Source organism: Citrus clementina, unplaced genomic scaffold, assembly GCF_000493195.1.
Source record: "Citrus clementina cultivar Clemenules unplaced genomic scaffold, Citrus_clementina_v1.0 scaffold_8, whole genome shotgun sequence".
Lineage (NCBI taxonomy): Eukaryota > Viridiplantae > Streptophyta > Magnoliopsida > Sapindales > Rutaceae > Citrus > Citrus x clementina.
The window spans coordinates 3,781,952-3,804,089 of NW_006262022.1; the positions used below are offsets into that span (position 1 = coordinate 3,781,952).

The 22,138-nt window shown below is 35.8% G+C and overlaps 2 protein-coding genes across 2 annotated transcripts; both read left to right on the forward strand.

The window, feature by feature from the left end:
• Positions 1-1,136, forward strand: LOC18033674 (CCG-binding protein 1). The gene is made up of 3 exons (XM_006423033.2): positions 1-328; positions 418-491; positions 592-1,136. The coding sequence occupies exons 1-3, from the start codon at positions 88-90 to the stop codon at positions 907-909; spliced, it is 633 nt and encodes a 210-aa protein (XP_006423096.1). The 5' UTR covers positions 1-87; the 3' UTR covers positions 910-1,136.
• A 744-nt stretch (positions 1,137-1,880) lies between these two features.
• Positions 1,881-5,009, forward strand: LOC112096259 (pollen-specific leucine-rich repeat extensin-like protein 4). Its single transcript, XM_024179670.1, has one exon. The coding sequence runs from the start codon at positions 1,940-1,942 to the stop codon at positions 4,829-4,831; it is 2,892 nt and encodes a 963-aa protein (XP_024035438.1). The 5' UTR covers positions 1,881-1,939; the 3' UTR covers positions 4,832-5,009.
• Positions 5,010-22,138: the final 17,129 nt, after the last annotated feature.

A 22,138-nucleotide genomic window follows, 5' to 3' on the forward strand; every position in this document is an offset into this window, starting at 1 on the left:
ACTCGTTAGTATTTAACCCATTCTCCACGACCAAGCAAAATCCATAGTCTACAAACACAAAAACCAAAACCACTCTGTTTGGTTACGATGTTAAAGTCGATCGTTGCTGGCTCTTGCTCGGTTCCGTTACGGTTGGAATCTAAAGATAATCTTAATGCAGGAGCATGTTTTTCTGATACAACGAGATCCGCTTCAGTGGCTTGCTGCTCTTCTTCTTCGAGAACCAACGCTTATAACGTCCCAAAACTCGAACCCTTTAGCCGTACTAAGTTAGAACGTGCCGTCAAAGAACCCTCCTTGATCGAAAAATCTGAAAACGATCTTGCAGGTCCATGTCCGTTACTTATTTTCAAAATTTTTTAATAAACTTTATTTGATCTTATTTTAAATAAGCCTTCTGTTATGGTTCCTGTGCAGATTATTGTTCGACACTCGAAGGAGATGATTCCTACAGTTGCTGGAGAGCTTACTTTGAGCTCAAAGATCTTGAAGTTAGTCTATTCATTTACTTCAAATCATATTGCCCTTAAAACTTATAATTCAAATGGAACTTTGTATGTGAACTTTAATTCTTTGTGTGAAATTGATCAGAAAGAATTGCCAAAAGAAGATATCGAGAAACTGATCCTGCAATCGGGTGGTGTGAAATCTTTAATTGGGTGCTTGCATGGGATTTCATCAATACGCAAAGCAAAGACTGATGGGTTTGCTTCGGAAGAAAAAACATTGGGTTCCAAGAGAATAGAAAGCAGTTCACGTCCTGTCCCGGATGGGCTGCCCAAGACCCTGGAAGAGCTTGAGGAAGAAGAGAGAGCGAGAATGCCGGATTCTCCATACACGAGATTGCTTAGAGCAAAAGGGAGACTCCCTGCTTGGTACTCGCTTGCCCCTGATCACGAAACAGATTGATAATTTGGGCAAAGAGGTTTAACAAGTTTTGTGTTGGTTCGCTGCAGATATTTTCATGGATCTGGTGTATTATTTAAATGTGGGATTTTTACTCTTTGATTGATTGTTGTAGCGAAGTATACAGTTCCATCAGTTGATAAGTTTTATTGTCTTAATATCGAATATGTGCTTCCGAGCAAACACCTTTTTGCATATAAATAACTCCAGCTATTGAAATTTTCTTGCAACATTCTTTATAGCAATTTGAGCTGAGCTGAAACAGGCTGTTTGTTTGGCTGCTTTGTTGTTTCATTATAAATCTTCATAAACACGGTGGCATGGTGGTAAATTTGGTTTCAATTATCAGTGTATGTTCTCTATGTGACACATTGAAGTCCACTGATCATTTCCAGGCCACAAAAGAATAAACTTGACCCAATTATCAGTGAAATCAACCGGAGAATAGAAACTACATCTCAATTAATTGAGCCAATTCTGCTTACATGTGCAAAGTTCAACGGTAAAGCCGTAAAGGAGGGCTTCTCAAGCTGAACTTAGGAACTTGTGAACTAATATAAGCTATAATTTTAATCTCATTTAACGGTGTTTAATCTCTGCAGATTTTATTGATAATCATAAGATCATCCTTCACCGTTTGATTAGTTAAAACCATGGAGTTGTCTGCCAAGTGGCAAACAGGGTGAACTTCCAATTGCCTTCCTCATGTCATAGTCTTCTGATTAAATACAATCAATTTTGTCCCACTGATTATCATATACAATCGGTCAATTGCCATTTTTAGCTTTGCTCAAACAAAGAAACAACTTCCATTAACTTATCTAAAGTTTAGTTATGCACCAGGGGTGCTCCAAACTCCCGGCAAAATTGGTGGCGAAAAAACAGAAAGAAGTTTTTCCTTTTTTTTCTTTTCCCAGACTGTCAGTGGCTCGAAATCCTTAACCTCTACCTCTATATATAACACTTCTCCTGCCATTGGGATCCACAGCCTGCTATATGCAGCCTTGGACTTGAAACCAAGGTGTTAACAAGTATGGCTAACACCAGAGGATTGCAGGTATTTGGCTGTGTTGTTCTCGTCTCCCTTGCATGCTCGTCTTTATCATCCATTTGTTCTGCTTTGACTGATGCTGAAGCGGCTTTCATTGCTCGCCGCCAGCTCTTAACATTACCAAAGGATGGAAAACTTCCTGATAATTTCGACGACGAGTACGGTCTTAAGAACAAAAATTTTGCCAATGATAGGCTGAAGAAAGCATATGTTGCTCTTCAAGCATTCAAGAAAGCCATTTATTCTGACCCTTTCAACATAACTGGGAATTGGGTTGACAATGATGTTTGTTCTTATAACGGTGTTTTCTGTGCTCCGGCGCCGGATAATCCCAATATTACCGTTGTGGCTGGCATTGATCTGAATGGTGACGACATTGCTGGGAGTTTTCCAGCCGAGTTGGGGCTACTGACTGATCTTGCATTGTTTCATGTCAACTCCAATAGGTTCTGTGGGATTATTCCCGACAACTTATTTGACTGGAAACTAATGTATGAGTTTGATGTCAGCAACAACAGGCTTGTTGGTCCTTTCCCAAGAGTTGTTTTATCCTGGACAACTCTGAAGTACCTTGATCTTCGATACAACAATTTCGAAGGAGAGTTGCCATGTGCACTTTTTGAGATGAAACTCGATTCACTTTTCTTGAATCACAACAGGTTCTGGTCCAACATTCCTGAAACAATAGGTTATTCAACCGTCTCAGTTGTGACATTTGCTAACAACAATTTCAGTGGTTGCATCCCACGATCTATTGGCAACATGCAAAACTTGAACGAGATTATACTCTCAAACAATAAGTTGTCGGGGTGTTTCCCATCCGAAATTGGGTCGCTTAAAAACTTGAGAGTCTTCGATGCCAGCTCTAACTTATTCCATGGAAGTGTGCCGCAAAGCTTTTCAAGCTTGGAGAGTATACGAACATTGGTTCTTTCGTATAACAAGCTCACAGGATTTGTGTCCGAGCAAATTTGCAAGTTGCCAAGCTTATCCAATTTCACATTCTCTTATAATTACTTCCAAGGATTGGGAAACGAATGCATTCCAGGTTCGAAGGTGAACAGTGCATTTGATGATACCAGCAATTGTTTGGCAGAGAGGCCAAGTCAGAAGTGGGCTAACACATGCGAGCCGGTGGTGACCAATCCTGTGGATTGTAGTAGAGACGTGTGCTCGGCAGGAGGCACTCCACCATCCATACCTTACGCTGCTCCTCCAAAGCCAACGACAATTCCGCCAGCACCCGAACTGAAGACCCCTACACCAGCTCCTCCAACACCACGAGAAACTAAAGTCTTTCGTCCAAAGGGCACAACTCCACCTCCACCACGAACACCATGGGCTCAAACACCTCAGCCGTCAAAACCATCACCATCACCACCAGTGCAATCTCCCCCAATAGGAGTGCAGTATCCACCCCCAGTTTCTCCTCCACCACCAACACCGTTACCACCTGTGCAATCACCATTGCCACCAGTACAGTCAGCTCCCCCACCTTCTCCTCCGTCACCACCACGAGTGCAACCGCCAGTGCAATACCCACCTCCAGTTTCTCCCCCACCACCAACACCATTACCACCTGTGCAATCACCATCGCCACCAATACAGTCACCTGCCCCACCTTCTTCTCCGACACCATCACCGCCAGTGCAACCGCCAGTACAATATCCACCCCCGGTTTCCCCTCCGCCACCAGTGCAATCACCTCCGCCACCATCTCCTTCACCAACGTCACCACCCCTAATCCAATCTCCACCTCCACCACAGGTCCAGTCACCTCCCCCACCGTCGCCTCCATTAGCTTCGTCTCCCCCAATTCAATCTCCACCGGCGCAACCTGTCCACTCTCCACTCCCACCACCTCCTTCACCTCAACCATCCCTACCCCCTCCTGTCAAGTCTCCACCCCTATCTTCACCTTTGTCTCCTACAGCATCAAAACCATCATCACCGGTGCCTGAACCATCTAAACCATCATCTCCGGCGCCTGAACCATCAGCACCAACACCTGTAACATCGAAACCTTTTGCGCCAGTACCTGAACCTTCCAAACCATCAGCTCCGACCTCGACACCTTCAACGCCATCGCCAACACCAGCACCAGCACCATCAAAACCACCTACTCCGACACCTGAACCATCAAAACCATCAACTCCAACACCTGAACCATCTAAACCGTCATCACCAGCTCCTGAGCCTTCCAAACCATCACCTCCTTTACCAGTTCTATCGCCAGCACCTGAGCCATCAAAACCATTAGCTCCAGCTCCGGAGCCGCCTAAACCGTTAACCCCAGTGCCAACACCAACACCTGAGCCATCAAAACCACCGGCTTCAACACCTCCCCCAATTCAATCTTCACCACCTCCACCAAGGCAATCTGCACCCTCACCGTCGCCAGCTTCACCTCCGCCACCTATTCAGTCTCCACCTCCACCTTCACCTTTGCCACTTGTAAACTCTCCGCCTCCTCATTCGCCTCAACCATCACCATCCCCACCCTCACCTTCACCTTCGACAACATCACCTCCGCCGTCTCCTTCACCTCAACCGTCACCACCCCCACCCGTCCAGTCTCCACCACCAGCAAGTTCAACACCTCCACCAAGGCCAGTTTACTCTCCCCCTCCGCCTGTTCAGTCTCCTCCACCTCCTGGACAATCCCCACCTCCACAAGCATATTCTCCACCACCTGTGATCAACTCTCCTCCGCCGCCGGTACAATCTCCACCTCAACCAGTCTCTTCTCCACCACCAACGCCAACTGCATCTCCTCCCCCTTCTACTGTTCCTCCACCTACGGATTTCGTCCTCCCGCCAAACATTGGTAGCTTGTACCCATCACCGCCTCCGCCCATCTTCCAAGGATACTAAATATCATAGTATTGGCAAATTTACTTTTTGCTGATGCACATTTCGAGTTGCTGAATGCAACGTGAAAATACATTTTGTTAGGAGTATTACTAAATAATGTCTTGGATTTTTTCAACAGCCTTATTCATTGGCATTAAAATGTGACAATCGGGAGATGATTTTGTATCAAATATGTAGGCTCTTTTTTTTTTATTTATTTTTTAATGTATGATCTGATCTCTTTGTGCTCCAATATGGCATATCCCTTTTGTACTTGTCTTATGTAAAATCACTCTACTAAAAGAATTTGACTGAATATAATGTGTGTTAGAAGAATATATATGAAGTATTTTTCCACAGAGCCTTGAAAATGCATGTTGTGTTCAGCCTGTCCATTTGTTTGTTTTTCATTTTTTGACTTTAATTTTTAATAAAGATTGACGCGTCCTGAATTGAAGGAAATTTAATTTCTCGTAGCCATGATTAATTATCCCTTACGGTTATATTAGAAAACTTGTGTCCTTTTGAGGGATACACAAAGTTATATGCAATATGTTAAGTCATGAGAGGGTAGAGAATGGATAGTTTCCTACTGCATTCATGTCTATAAAGAAAGGAGCTAAAGAATGAAATATTCAGAAAAGTAGTCCTTACATTTACATCCCTCCGCAAGCATGTACGCAAATTATCAGTTAGTGTTACAAATGAAATCATGGCCTGCTGTAATTTTCTTTTAGCATTTCAATTTTGTTTCCATTATTTGCACGCATACGCACACATTTAAAGATTGCGTGAATGAACCAACAAAGTGTTGGCTTCACTGGCAATAGAGTCCCCTTAAGTGGCTTGACTGAGTTTGCTCCCCAGTTCGAGTCGCAGGGAAGTCGCCTTTGTTGGGAGAACCTGTGCCTCTCAGTTCGAGTGGGGACTTCTAGTTTAGGTTGTGGTACGGGCTTAAAGGTGTCTCTCACAGTTTGGGCCCTCCCCAAAATACCTCGTGGTCAAAACCAAAAAAAAAAAAAAAAGATTGCGTGAATGAACATAAACTCCATCCTACAAACTGCCAAGCTAGCACTCACCTTAACGCTTTAAAATTACACCACATTTTTACCTATGTTCTAATTGTTTTAAATCTCTGAATCTACGTACTAAATTATGAAATTTTCCATGACTGAATGAATAAATCAACCAACATTTATTTACAATAAATTTCAAATTTAAATTGTCTTGAACTTTTTAATACCAATATATAGCAGTAGTGGGGGTTACGGTTCTCCGCCTCATGCTGCCTCTAAATTTATAAAACTTTGTCACATCGGCGCTAAAATGGTCAGTTCAAAAATGCAAAGTCTTGTTTTGAGAAACTAGTTGTGATTGGATCGATGAATTCAATCCATCCTCCAGAAACCAAAGACTAGTGGCTGAAATCAGGATTTTTGTTCCATGATGGACATAACGGAAGCTAGTAAACTTAAGGAGGTTATACCATAATATCTGTAAAATTAAGAAGGCCAAAAGAGTATACTAGAAAAATGATAAGCTATAGTAGGTTGTAACAAAAAATAAAAAAATTAAAAAAGGTAAAAGTTAGGGAAGCCAAATATAAAACATAATTATGGGAAAATTTTCAATTCCCGCCAAAATAAAAAACTTAACTAACGTTTGACTCGACTAACCGCATGTGATTCTCTCATGACAATGCCAGCTTAAGTGATGAAAACACTAGCTGAAAGAATTAGAGAATAAGGGTGCTCGGCAAGCGAGAAAGTATAGGAACTCATGACAATGCCAACTTAATTGACAAAAACACCAAGGTGAAAGAATTAGATAATAAAAGTTCTTGGCAAGCGAGAAAGTAAAGGAAAATCACAGAGAAGATATAACGAACACAGAAAGAAATGAGCTTTTTATTATATTGAGCATATTGTTAGGAAATTAATAGGTGAAGTAGGATCACAGCTAAAATGAAATTGGAAAAAAAAAATAAAAAACAAGCAAAAAGAGGACACTAAGAAATTACGTGGTTCAACTTTTAACATACGTCTACAGGCGAAGACAGAAGAAAAGTATTTTATTAGTAATATGAAGATTACAGATATTGTAATATTTTAGCTCACTACCTAGAACCCCAATACACCTAATTTTTTACTCACTAGAAACAAGAGCTTTATAATTTTAAGCCTTTAAAATTACTCAAGCTCCCTACTTTCTCTCTCACGAATTTTTTGGATGCCAAAACGAAATGGGGAGCTCTCCCTTTTTATAGCCAAAATTGGCTATTAAAATATATTTTTTTCCACCTCCATTATCTTCTTCATTTTTCTTTTTCCTTCTTTAAAAAAACATTGTTGCCAAATTCTATTTTTTCTTCTTCTTTCTTTTTGTCTTTGTTCAAATTTGGCAGCGTCAACTCTTCCTTTTTCTTCTTCCTTGTTTTCTTTGGGCGGCACCTTTCCCCTTTAATATTTGCTGTTTCAAAGTTTCTTCATTCTTCTAGATTGGTGGCTGTCAAAGCCAATTTGAATTTGGCTTGTTAAAGCCACCAGCTTTGTCAGCCATTATTTTGACATTCTCCCACTTGGAGATTTGATTGAGGATCAATCAATCTCCACACCATCCTTTTTGTTTCGCCATTGTCATACTGTTTACGTCTCTGCTAAGCCACAAGAGGATTTACTCCATACAAACTTGTCAGTATTGATTGGCTTGGTCATAATATCTGCTAGGTTCTCTTTCGTATGGATTTTATGTAAATCCACACTTCCGTCTTCTACTACTTCTTGAACAAAGTGATATTGTACCCTTATGTGCTTTCTCTTGAAATGAAAGACTGGATTTCTTGTAATGTGCAAGACACTCTGACTGTCACAATACACAAAATTTTCTCTTGTTTGTGCCCGAGTTCCTCCAATAACCTTTGTATCCAAATAACTTCCTTGCAAGCTTTTGTAGCCGCCGTGTATTCTGCTTTTGTTGTAGATAAAGTCACAACGGTTTGCATTTTTGAAACCCAGCTTGCAGCTCCTCCCGCAAGTGTAAACACATAGCTAATAGTGGATTTCCTTTTATCAAGGTCTCTTGTAAAATTTGAATCCACGTAACCCTTGATAGTAAATTCTAATCCTCCATAACATAATGCAACATTAGAGGTTCCTCTAATGTATCTCAGAATCCTCTTCACAATTTTCCCATGATGTCCACTAGGATTTGCCATGTGTCGACTGATTACTCCCACTGCTTGTGCAATGTCTGGTCTAGTACATATCATAGCGAACATCAAACTTCCAACTGCTGATGCATATGGTATTGGAGACATCTCCTGCCTCTCTGCTTCATTGATAAGACACATACTTGAAGATAATTTGAAATTAATAGAAAGTGGGGTAGAAATTGGCTTACAATCGTGCATGTTAAAGCGTCGCAAGATTTTCTTCAAGTAGTTCTTCTGAGAAGTCAAATCTTCCTGTTATTTCGATCTCGGTAAATTTGCATCCTTAGAATCTTGTTTGCTGGTCTTAAGTCCTTCATTTCAAACTCCTTAGCCAATTGTGCCTTCAATTCTTAGACTTGATCTTTGTTCGAGCTTGCTACCAACATGTCATCCACGTATAACAGCAAAATGATGAGATCATTATCTTCAAACCTCTTGTAATATGAACAATGGTTTGAACTGAGTCTGTTGTATCCAAGGCTCATGATGAAGGAATCAAGTTTCTTATACCAACACCTCGGTGCATGTTTGAGACCGTATAGAGATTTGTTCAACTTGCAAACCAAGTTCTCCATTCCTATTTCAGCAAAACTAGCTGGTTGGAGCATATATATTTCTTCTTCAAGTTCTCCATGAAGAAATGCAGTTTTCACATCTAACTGCTCAAGATGCAAGTCAAATGTAGCACATATCGCCAAGACTACTCTGACTATTGTAAGTCGAACCACTAAAGAAAATATCTCATTAAAATCAATACATTCTTTCCGAGCATATCATTTCACTACAAATCTTGCACGATACCGCTCTACTTGGTCATTGCTATCACATTTAATCTTATAAACCCATTTGTTACCAATGATTTTTCTTCCGCGTGGTAGTGGTACAAGTTCCCATGTTTTGTTATTGTGTATAGCCTCAATTTCTTCCTATATTGTTGTCTTCCACAAAGCAACATCAGAGTTGTTTAAAGCTTCATGGAAAGTTGATGGCTCTTCATCCTCTACTAGAAGACATTATGCAACATTGATCTATGTGACATACTTCGAGTGCCACGCTGGTGGTTGTCTTTTATGAGTTGACTGACGAACTTCTGAAGCCTCGGACTCGACTTGTTCTTTTTCCTCGTGCTCTGGTGCTAATTCGGAAGAATCTAAATCTTCTTTTTCCAGATTATTTTTCACATATATTGGTACAGTCTCTGACTTTTCTTTTACAGTGTTATCATCTTCATTTCTCTCTTACAGTTCATCTTCTACAAAGATAACATATCTACTGATGATAATCTTATGGGTAGTGGGATCCCACAAACGATACCTCTTTACTATATCAGCATACCCCAAGAAGATACACCTCATAAATTTGGATATAACTTTGTTCTTTTTTGGGCATTATACATTACATACACAGGATATCCAAATGCATGTAGGTAAGAGTAATCAGCTGACTTTCCAATCCACATCTCCATCGGTGTCTTCAATTCAATTACCGTGGATGGTGACCGATTTACTAAATAACAAGCAGTTTTGGTTGCTTCTACCTAGAATGAATTAGGTAGACCAGCAGTTTTTAACATAACTCTTATCATTTCTGTAAGAGTTCTATTCATCTGCTCTGCTACTCCATTTTGTTGAGGAGTATATGCCATTGTGAACTGCCTCTGAATATTATTTTTCCTCAATAGATGTTTTATCTTCATTTTCTACAACGAAAAATTAGTTCCGTTGAACTTCTCAATTTCGTATTTTGCCGCCATCGCTTTTCACCACAAACTAACTTTGATAGGATCGGTTCCCACCGTTTCAAGTGAGCAGTACCGTATATGTAAATACTACCGTATACGTGAACAATACCATATACGTGAATATCACTGTATACGTGAATAGTATCGTATACATGAATAGTACTTTTACGTAAACAGTACCCTGACTCCAAAGAATATAACCAGTAGCTCTGATACCACTGTTCGAAAATTAGTGGGTGACGCAGGACCACAACTAAAATGAAATTAGAAGAAAACATAAAGAACAAGCAGAAAAAGGACACCATGAAATTACATAGTTCAGCTTTTAGCCTACGTTCACAGGGAAAGATAGAAGAAAAATATTTTACAAGTGATATAAGGATTACAAGTATTGTAAAGTCTCACTACCCAGAACTCTAATACACCCAATCTTTTACTCACTAGACTCACATGAGTTTTATAATTTTAAGCCTTTAAAATTACTCAAGCTCCATTCTTTCTCTCTCACGAATTTTTTGGATGCCAAAACGAAATGGGGAGCTCTCCCTTTTTATAGCCAAAATTGGCTATTAAATTATTAATTTTGTCTCACCGCCATTTTCTTCTTCATTCTTCTTTTTCCTTCTTCAAAAAAATGCTGCTGCCAAATTCTATTTTTTCTTCTTATTTCTTTTTGTCTTTGTTCAAATTTGGCAGCTTTAACTCTTCCTTTTTCTTCTTCCTTGTTTTCTTTGGGCGGCACCTTTCCCTTTCAATATTTACTGCTTCAAAGTTTATTCATTCTTCTAGATTGGTGGCTGTCGAAGTCAATTTGAATTTGGCTTATTAAAGCCACCGACTTTGTCAGCCATTATTTTGACACACATAGCTTAAAATTGGTATTTATCCTTATGGCACGCTGCTTTTTATTTATTTTGCGGAGTTTGAGCATGAAATTTTAAGAGTTAGAATTCGGATGTGGGGCTTTGATAATTTAACTTTAACAATTTTTGGTCGCTGCTAAGAAAGGGCTTTATATTATTGTAGAATTGTGAGAAGAGTTTGACAAATGATATCGACCATAGCGTGTTTGAAGACAATCAAATCCATTTATAAAGTTGGTTAAATTTTCGACGCTAATTTACATGAGAAGAAATTATTGATTACGTATATGGTGTAAAAAGACAAGTTACATCAGCTCAAGGAAAAAGTCATTGGGTCGCATGTTCTAGCTCGATCAGCGGTCAGTGAAGAGATTAGAATCAGGTCGCATTAGTTTTGTCTCGTACCTCATATTGTTGGGTTTTTACTTAAAAGTACGTTCGTAACGTATGAGCACGATTTGATATGATGATTAAAGCGATCGTACATTACAACAGTAGCGCAGTAATTACACAAACGAATGTATTAACTCTTGCATTTAAATGACGCATTCAATTGGATAACGGTCGTACATTGAAGATCAATTGATACTTGAATTGTCTATAAGAAAGGAGAAAGATCCTGAAAGGGGGGTCTTTTTGGTGGTTCAAAATACTGAAATTACAAGTGTGTGAGATATCATTCTTTTTTCAGATAAAAGCCCAATAACTAACTTGAGCGTCGAAAGGTTAAACGCCGAAAAAATGCGGCACCCCTGACTGTGTTCTGTGGTTGCAGATTATTGAAAGCGTCAGTACAATTCAAATTCTATTACAGCAACAAGAGACTGTTGGGGGAAAATTAGGTTTTTAATTTTTTTTTATAAAACCTTTTAAGGACCGCTCTCATATAATATATAAGAATTTGTATTCTAGAAATCGTACCTTGAAAATCCGAGTTGGCTTTTTCCGCTGAAGTGGTTTAGGCTCTTAGATCACGATCCGCCACCACCATTCTTGTTAGATCACAATTCGTCACCACGACGCTTGTTAGATCACGAACTGTCACCAATGATCTTCCAGGTTATGACTCAGGTTCGATCTGCACTTGACGTGTGAGCACCTTTATCACTACTAAAGCAACTAGCACGAGAAAATTTTTCTCTCAACAATAGAGAGAAAAATCTTATTCTCCGATCTGTATAAAGTTACTGCTCCCTTTTTTTCTTTAGAGAAAAATAAACTTTTTATATCACCCTTTAGTGAAAACCCTAGACTCCAAATAATCAAAAAACAAAACCCACGTTATTTGCTTTTTCAATAGGGAACCCACCTTGTAAAATAACATAAGGCCCCTTACACAAAATCTAATTAAATGGAGTCTCCCACTAAATGATATATTTAGGCTTTTGACCCAAATAGCTAGTTATCTTACTTATTAGTCCAGTAGTGGTGCAATCAATTAAATGAGCTAACCCGGGGATCATTTGGGAACATACAATAGTGGCTACAATAATTAAGCCTGTAATTAAACTAGCCCAATTATTTAATTCCAAATCTACTCCACTAAAAGATTGGAAATGACTTCCATAATTGTATGTTCGAATAATAATTCGTCCTAAGCCACATTGATTTCTTTACTGCACAATCCTTTGTATCACATCGTTAATTAAATTGATATCTCAGCTGTCCAATCAATTTAATAACATTTTATTTCTTGATCCTTACTGGTTTTCTCTAATGATCATTTTCAACATACTAAATATGTTGACACACTCTGGCCAGAGAATTCTATGATCAAGTGCCGAAAACCTATCAAGAGATGTGTTGTACAAATTCTAAATTGTTAATCCATAACTCCAATACTCATAATTGCTCTCACCAAGATACCGGGTAATCTTGACCACAAGGATGTGTCGTGCTCATTGGTAACTCAAATGGAATAACAATTACAATCATGAAATCATAATTAACTCAAGATTAAGATTACAGTAAAATCAACGCCTATGAGATTTAATAAGTCTGACAGTTATTACAAAGTTAATAAAATCTCATATGTGATCCTGTTCAATGTAGTCGTACTACATCAATAAATTCATACATGATTAAGACAAATCATTCAATAAATTTATTACAGTCTATACCTAAATAAAGTGCCTAACTTTATTTATCAACTGCGAACTAAATTTATCTAATCATAAGATAACTTGTATTTATGTCTTCTGTGAATCCACATGGTGATCACATAAATACATATAACATGATTAAATGGACTTTAATACAAATATTAATGCAATTAAGATATTTGAATAAAATACCTCATTTATTTTATTAATCAGAAAAATTGTTTATTACAATTAAATAAACACATATGCTTTTAAAGAGCATATTTTCCCTACAATCTCCCACTAGCTTTCAAAGCATATTTGGCATCTCACGCATGCCCATGGATTCTAAGTGCAAGTTAAAAGGTTTCCCAGGTATGGCCTTAGTAAAAGAATCTGCCAAGTTCTGCTGTGACGCAATTTGAGTAACCTCCACATCATCTCTCTGCACTATATCCCTTATAAGATGATACTTCCTCTCAATATGTTTTTGTTTCTTGTGGTTCCTTGGTTCCTTAGATTGAGCTACTGCACCACTATTATCGCAAAATAGTTGCAGGGGTGCAGTTACAGCAGGTACCACCTCAAGATCTTGTAGGAACTTGCGAAGCCATACAGTTTCTTTTGCAGCTTCGGATGCAGCCACATATTCAGCTTCAGTTGTGGAGTCTGCGATACAAGATTGTTTCACACTCTTCCAACTAATAGCTCCACTTCCCAATGTAAACACCTAGCTGGAAGTTGATTTTCTAGAATCCTTATTTGACATAAAGTCAGAATCAGTATAACCCACTGGAATGAGTTCATCACCAGAATACACAAGCATATAATTTTTAGTTCTTTTCAGATACTTCATTATATGCTTGACCACAGTCCAGTGTTCAGGTCCAAGATTAGATTGATATCTACTAACCATCCCTACCGCAAAACAGATGTCTGGCCTAGTGCAAAGCATGGCATACATAAGACTTCCCACAGCTTCTGCATAGGGAACTTGTCTCATTCTCTCTATCTCTTCAGATATTTTAGGTGATTGATCCTTAGAGAATGTAATTCCATGTCTGAATGGTAATAAACCAGTCTTGAAATTTTTCATGCTAAATCTAGCCAATATCTTATCAATATAGACCGCTTGAGACAAGGCTAAAGTTTTATTCTTCCGGTCTCGTAGTAACTTGATACCAAGAATATAACTTGTCTCTCCCAGGTCTTTCATATCAAATTATTTTGCTAACCAAATCTTTATTGTAGTCAATACTCCTATATCATTTCTAATCAGGAGAATATTGTCTACACAAAGAACTAGGAAGGCTACAAATTTTCCTTGAATTTTCTTGTACACACATGGTTCATCAATGTTCTGAATGAATCCAAGTGATTTAATCGCTTGATCAAATCTGATGTTCTATGACCGGGATGCTTACTTCAATCCATAAATGGATCTCTGTAACTTACATACCATGTGTTTTTGGCCTTTTTTGTATAAATCCATCTGGTTGCTGCATGTAGATGTTTTTCTTCAAGATGCCTGTTAAGAAATGCAGTATTGACATCCATTTTCCAAATTTCATAATCTAGCACTGCAGTAATGGAGAGCAGAATCCTCATGGATTTAAGCATAGCAACCGGAGAAAATGTTTCCTCATAATCGATTCCTTCTTTCTGAGTAAACCCTTCGGCTACTAATCTTGCTTTAAATGTTTCCACCCTTCCGTCTACTCCTCTTTTTCTCTTGTAAATCCACTTGCACCCTATAGGTTTTACCCCATTTGGTGCCTCTACAAGTTCCCAGACTTTATTGGAATACATAGATTCCATTTCTTGATTCATGGCCTTTTTCTAAATTCAATATCTCTATCTATTAGAGCTTCGTTGTAACTAGTGGGATCTTGTACATGTTCATTTGAGATAGCCGTATATGTTTCTCCCAAAAGCATGTATCTCATAGGTAACCTAGTTACCCTCCCACTACGACGAGGTTCTAAAAGTGATGGTTGTTCAAGGATAATCCTGTGCTCACCAGCTGGTTGTTGCTGTTCTTCCTGTTCTATAACAGGTGTTGAAAGACGATCATCAACCTGATCTCTTTTATTTCTCTAGTTTTACCTTACTCTTAGGTTATAAGTCATTATATAGTCTTCCTCAAAGAAAGTAAAAAATATTTCTATAAATACATTCCTATCTTGAGGACTATAATTCAGACTTTCCTTTATTTCCTTAAGATACCTAAAACATGCAAGTTTCTGAACACGAATCCATCTTCTCTATCTCTGATTCTAGTAGAAATACTAGTAAACTCCAAATACAAATGTGTTTCAAATCATGTTTGTGACTTTTTCATAATTTCTTGGAGTAGTAGACACCGAGATAGATGAAACTAAGTTCAATAAACTTTGTAGTTTTAAATATTAGTATCTGGAATCAAAAAGGTAAATGATAAACCACTTAGTATATATCTTGTCTTATCCAAAAGAATCTTGTTTCTCCATTTAATTACACTATTGTATCATAGTGTTCATTGACAACCAAATAGTGCTTGAATTCTCCATAGAGATATTCTTTGTTTCGATCATATCGAAGTTCTTTTATATTCCTGTCTAATTGCTTCTGTCTTATCCACGTACTCTTTTGAATTTCAAAAGCAATGGAATCATGACGCATTTAGACAAACATAAATTAAAATGAATATTCATCAACAAGATTGATAGAATACTCATAACCTCTTATAACATATAAACTGATTAGTCCGTATACATTTGTATGCGCTAAATCATCAAATACAATGTTATGCTTTTAGCTCTAAACGAGCATCCTCGTCATATTACTTTTCTAAATAAGATTTATAGAGTTACAATGATCAATCTTAATAGGCCAACAAGTCTATCATTAATCATTTTCTTAAAATCTTATTATAGTTTATATGACTTAATCATAAATATCATAGGTAATTTTAGTTTGAAGAAACATTTCTTTTCTTAGATAAATGCATATACTCTTTATCATTATATCTTGCTTTGAATAGATCAATGGACTTATATGATATAAATTGTCTTTATAAATAACCAATAATAAACAGAGGATAAAAAAATATCAGTGTACTCCTGTTTATTAAAATAATTCACCGAAATTAAATTCCTCTAATATTTGGAAAAATAAAGACAAATATCAAAACTTTAAGTCTTGTAAAATTGATCTAGTCTTTCAATTGATATAAACTAGCATGTCCTCAACTGTTGTTTGAAGCTTTCTTCACTTAATCTCTTGGTTTCCTGAAAACCAAATAAATGAATTACAAACAAAATTAGTTATCTCAGAATTCATTATTGTATGAATCAATAGAAATCTGAACTAATTAGAAAGCTTAAAGATTTCCTATACCCGATTTTAATAATCTTAGGACAATCTTTCTTTTAGTGACCCTTCTGTCCACATTTGTAACACTTTCCTTTTGGCTTGCCACTCCTTTTAGTGGACAGTTTGCCGATCCCAACTCTTGCTTGCTCATTCTTGTCTTTCGACTTAAGCCTTGAAGAGAATCATTTTTCAGGAAATTTTCTGCTATGATAAAATTCTTCTATAGCATGTAGTTCGTGCATTAATTCAATTAAGGTCATATCTTTATTGTTTAAGATATAGCTGACCTTAAACTCTTTGAATGTATCAGGTAAAGATTCAATCACAATGTTAATTTTTGATTTATCATTGATTTGAACACCATGAATCTCTACCTCATTCAAATAGTCCATCATTTTGAGGACATGATCACGAACTCTTGTGCCCTTCCCCATTTTACTGTTCATAATTCCTTTCAGCGCTGCTTGTCTCGCAGAGCGAGTACTCTGCCCGAACATCTGTTGGAGACTATCCATTATTTCAGTGGCAGTCTCCAAGTTCTGATGTTTGGTCTGCAGAATATTAGAAATCGAGGCTAAAATGTAGCACTTTGTCATTTCATTGGCCTTTTGCAATTTCTTATAAAGCCTCCTCTGATTTCTATGAGCATCATCCGCTGGAACTGGGGGGCATGGCTGGGTTAAGACATATTTATAATTTTCAGCAGTCAAGACAATGAATAGATTTCTTTTCCAATCTATATAGTTCTCTCCAGTGAGTTTGTTTTGACTCAGAATAATAGTAAGTGGACCCAGGGAAGACATTTTCTGAAAAATAAAACATCCATGCATAAATAATTTGAAATAATATTCACAATAAATGACAAAAATGCATAAAACCATAAATGCATTTTAATTTATTGTAACGATAATCTAGTTCCGCTTTGACAAGCTATCCGGTGGGGAAGTCATGTCTATACTTATTAGACCCAATTACTCATTGGATTATTTACTTTCATGTAGAGATGTGATAAATAATTATCGTTATCTTTTTGGGCCTAAATTTGTTAACAGAGCTTCATTGGGAAGGTTAATAACAAATTTTAGTTGAGTGTAAAACCATTGTTTCAATCTAGATATTTTTCATATCAATAGTCACCGTTGGGGTGAACAATCGATTAAAAAATATTTCAATTTTATCTTTGAAGAAGTTCATCAAATAAAATATCTAATAGATATACCCTCCGAAGGGAGCATCACCGTATCATGAAGTCAAGGTATATATATAATTTTATTATTGAACTAACAATGGAGCTCGTGGGAAAATTATCTTGAATTTCCCTCTCCCACTCTATATTTTAAAATTGGTTTTTCCTTTTTAAAACATACATATTGTTAATTGCATGCTTCCTATAATATTATTTAGATGATATCAAATATTATTAAGCATATGCAAATTTCAAACAATATAATAAAATTCATTATTAATGAATGACATGTATCATTATGCATAGAGTGGCACAACCTATTCTATATGACACGTTATCATGACATGTTATCATCCAAAACATAACATATAGAAAAACAATTAAATAATCTTAATTCATGGCTTTCCTAATAATGAAAAAATACATTAACCCTAAGCCTAATCTTCATTGGACTTCTTGTCAATGTCCATCTTCCATAAGCTTGTTTTTGTTAATGGACTAGGGGAAATTGGGCTTTTAAATTTATAATTGGTTCAATTTTAATTTTGAAAGGAAATAAATTAATAAATAATTAATTAAATTTTTTTATTAAAATAAAACTTTTGGACCAAAAATAAATTTAATGTATTTAATTTTGTCTATGCATTTTTAATCCATTAAGCCCAATTGAAATTGGGCCTAAAACTAGGATTCATTAAATCCAAAACTGTTTTTGGATTTAAATGCAAAAAATTAAAAATTTTCTGCCCAAATGAAAAATTACAGAACCATAGGGACCTCTATGATAAAAATTATGAAACCCTAAATCCATATTTTTCTTCCTCTCTTCCCCAGCCGCCATCTCCAAAAACCTCAGTCGCTGTTCATGATTTTCTGAGGCCGATTTGACCATCACCGCTGTATGGGAAAACTACCAAACGACATCCTCCACTAGCAGCAACCGCCTGCAAGTTTCCATCCCCGACGCGCACGCTCACGTTGTTGGCAGCACTGCTGGTCACACGCTTCTGCTGCGCGTGGTTGCTGGCTGGAAGCGCGCGCTTGCTGGCAGCATGTGCTGCTGGCCGCACTCTGCTTGCTGCTGGTTCGTTGCCGCAGTTTCCAGCAAGTTTCCGCAATTTTCCAGTGATGATTCTTCATTGATTTACAAATTCTCAACGCAAATTTTGGCTTACAAAATTTCAATTACATTAAAATAAATCAAGAGGGAAACATGGTGATAATAAACCACTCATCTTGTTACAGATCCAAACGAAAAATACAGTAGAACAACTAACCATGAATTAAGACAAACCATAAACATGCTTTATTCATAAATTAAACAAATAATATATATCTGAATAAAATGTGCCACTCTAATAAATAAATTTCAAGATTAATTTCATACGAAATTCTTATATATTAATATGAGGCTGCTCTGATACCAATTGTTGGGGAAAAATTAGGTTTTTAATTTTTTTTATAAAACCTTTTAAGGACTGCTCTCATATAATATATAAGAATTTGTATTCTAGAAATCGTACCTTGAAAATCCGAGTTGGCTTTTTCCGCTGAAGTGATTTAGGCTCCTAGATCACGATCCGCCACCACCATTCCTGTTAGATCACAATCCGTCACCACCACGCTTGTTAGATCACGAACCGTCACCAATGATCTTCCAGGTTATGACTCAGGTTCGATCTGCACTTGACGTGTGAGCGCCTTTATCACTACCAAAACAACTAGCACAAGAAAAATTTTCTCTCAACAATAGAGAGAAAAATCTTATTCTCTTATCTGTATAAATTGGCTGCTCCCTTTCTTTCTTTAGAGAAAAATAAGCCTTTTATATCACCCTTTAGTGAAAACCCTAGACTCCAAATAATCAAAAAATAAAACCCACGTTATTTGATTTTTCAATAGGGGACCCACCTTGTAAAATAACATAAGGCCCCTTACACAAAAGCTAATTAAATGGAGTCTCCCACTAAATGATATATTTAGGCTTTTGACCCAAATAGCTAGTTATCTTACTTATTAGTCCAGTAGTGGTGCAATCAATTAAATGAGCTAACCCGGGGATCATTTGGGAACATACAATAGTGGCTACAATAATTAAGCCTGTAATTAAACTAGCCCAATTATTTAATTCCAAATCTACTCCACTAAAAGATTGGAAATGACTTCCATAATTGTATGTTCGAATAATAATTCGTCCCAAGCCACATTGATTTCTTTACTGCACAATCATTTGTGCCACATCGTTAATTAAATTGATATCTCAGCTGTCCAATCAATTTAATAACATCTTATTCCTTGATCCTTACTGGTTTTCTCTAATGATCATTTTCAACATACTAAATATGTTGACACACTCTGACCAGAGAATTCTATGATCAAGTGCCGAAAACCTATCAAGAGATGTGTTGTACAAATTCTATATTGTTAATCCATAACTCCAATACTCATAATTGCTCTCACCAAGATACCGGGTAATCTTGACCACAAAGATGTGTCGTGTCCATTGGTAACTCAAATGGAATAACAATTACAATCATGAAATCATAATTAACTCAAGATTAAGATTACAGTAAAATCAACGCCTATGAGATTTAATAAGTCTGACAGTTATTACAAAGTTAATTAAATCTCATATGTGATCCTGTTCAATGTAGTCGTACTACATCAATAAATTCATACATGATTAAGACAAATCATTCAATGAATTTATTACAGTCTATACCTAAATAAAGTGTCCAACTTTATTTATCAACTGCGAACTAAATTTATTTAATCATAAGATAACTTGTATTTATGTCTTCTGTGAATCCACATGGTGATCACATAAATACATATAACATGATTAAATGGACTTTAATACAAATATTAATGCAATTAAGATATTTGAATAAAATACCTCATTTATTTTATTAATCAGAAAAATTATTTATTACAATTAAATAAACACATATGCTTTTAAAGAGCATATTTTCCCAACAGAGACAACATTTAATCAAGACAAATTAGAGCGTTGACAGGACAATCTGGTCACCATCATCAGCTCGACTAGATTTCGACATCAACATTTTGGCGCCATATGTGGGGATCGATACAGAAAGCCAATTTGTTCTCTCTATCAATTTTCATCTAGCCAAAGCGAAGGCAAAATACTATCACGTGTGAATCGAAGCAACCTCTCTTTTATTTCCGAACTCACGTGAAAGAAAAGAATCGAATTGGTAAAAACGAATCCAATGTTTGACATTCAGGAACTTTAGATCGGTAAAATCTGTCGCAAATTCATTTTCAGATTGTATTTTCAATTAAATTACTGCAATTACTTTCAATTTACTTGTCTGTGGGCATGAATATATTGCATCAAATGATCAATTGTGCATCACACAGCCTCGGTATCGCTTGAATTCATTTCTCCATGAGTATAATGATCATCAATTTTACTTCAATTCAGGGATTCAATCGTATAATTGCTACGAGTTGTTTGTTTGAATTGTAAATTTGGTAAATTTGTGCACGATTGATCGATTAAACATGCATGCATTTAGTATTTATGTCCGTAAATTTCATCTTAGCAGCTTTTGTTTTACATGCATTTAGTCAATCAAAATCATGCAATCGCCTTGGTTTTCTTAATTAGTGAACTAAATTACAGTAGATCTAAGCCGTAGTAGTAGATCAAACAGAATAGTTAGCTTGAATTTGCTCAATTGATATGCATGAATATAGTAAAATCTATGTAATAACATGATACCGATTGGAAAAGTTCGGTCTACTTCTCACCGATTCAATTTATATTTAGCTTAAATGAGCATGATAAATTGATTACGAAGCACGGATTTAAAATATACATATAGTGTATATATGAAATCATATCACAAACTAGTGGCCACATGCTTGAAATCATATCACTCTTGATCATGTGCTTGCCATTAAAGTTTTGCATATGTATGAGTTTAGAATCTCAGCCACTTTCACAATCGGATTGGGCCACGGTTTTAGCATATTTGTTATAGATTAATTCTTTTAAAATAAAGATTTGACTATTAATTTGGTGCATAGATATATGTAGCGTTTACTTTTTTGATTGGAGTGGGAATCTTAGAATTGAGAGTGTAGAGTGGGAGTGGGAGTATGTTGTTTACTTACACTGAAATGAAAACATGGAATGGAGATCATAATTCAATTTATGTGTTTACTTTATCTTGTATTGGGAGTAAATAGTTTCAAATTACAATTTTATTCTTATTTAAAGAATTATAGTTTTTAATTACAAAGTTAATAAAAAAATATATTTAATGAATAAAAATTTATTTTGTTATATTTGTAAATTTATAATAATTATTAATATTCTTAATTATGTACATCACAATTTTTTATTAATTTTAATTTTAATTATATAAATTAAAAATTATTGATAAGGGCAATATAAATGAAACATTTTTACTATTAACATAGTATGAAATTAATATTTTCTTAAAATAAATTATTTATTAGTATTAATTATTAATATTAAATAAATATATTACTATTATTTTTAAATAAATATAATATTATTATATTTTTAAATAAAGATGGTATATAGTAATTTTATTAATTCTCTATTAATATAGTAATATTATTTTAAAGTAATTTAAACTTAGAATCAAACCAAATTATTATTTAGTTAAATATTATAATATTATTTAAATATTTATTAAATATAATTATAGTAAATTTAACAAAAGGAGGGTAAAAAAGAAGGATAAATATAAAATGAAACATTATTTTATTTAATATAATTATATTAAATTTAAATATTATTATATAAAATAATAATATAATATTATTTAGTACAAAATTAATATTTTCTTAGAATAAATTATTTATTATTATTAATTATTAATATTAAATAGATA

Coding starts and splice junctions, on each gene's coding strand:
- LOC112096259 (XM_024179670.1), top strand. CDS start 1,940: ATGGCTAACACCAGAGGATTGCAGGTATTTGGCTGTGTTGTTCTCGTC.
- LOC18033674 (XM_006423033.2), top strand. CDS start 88: ATGTTAAAGTCGATCGTTGCTGGCTCTTGCTCGGTTCCGTTACGGTTG. Junction 329..417: donor ATCTGAAAACGATCTTGCAG/GTCCATGTCCGT, acceptor GTTCCTGTGCAG/ATTATTGTTCGACACTCGAA. Junction 492..591: donor TTGAGCTCAAAGATCTTGAA/GTTAGTCTATTC, acceptor GAAATTGATCAG/AAAGAATTGCCAAAAGAAGA.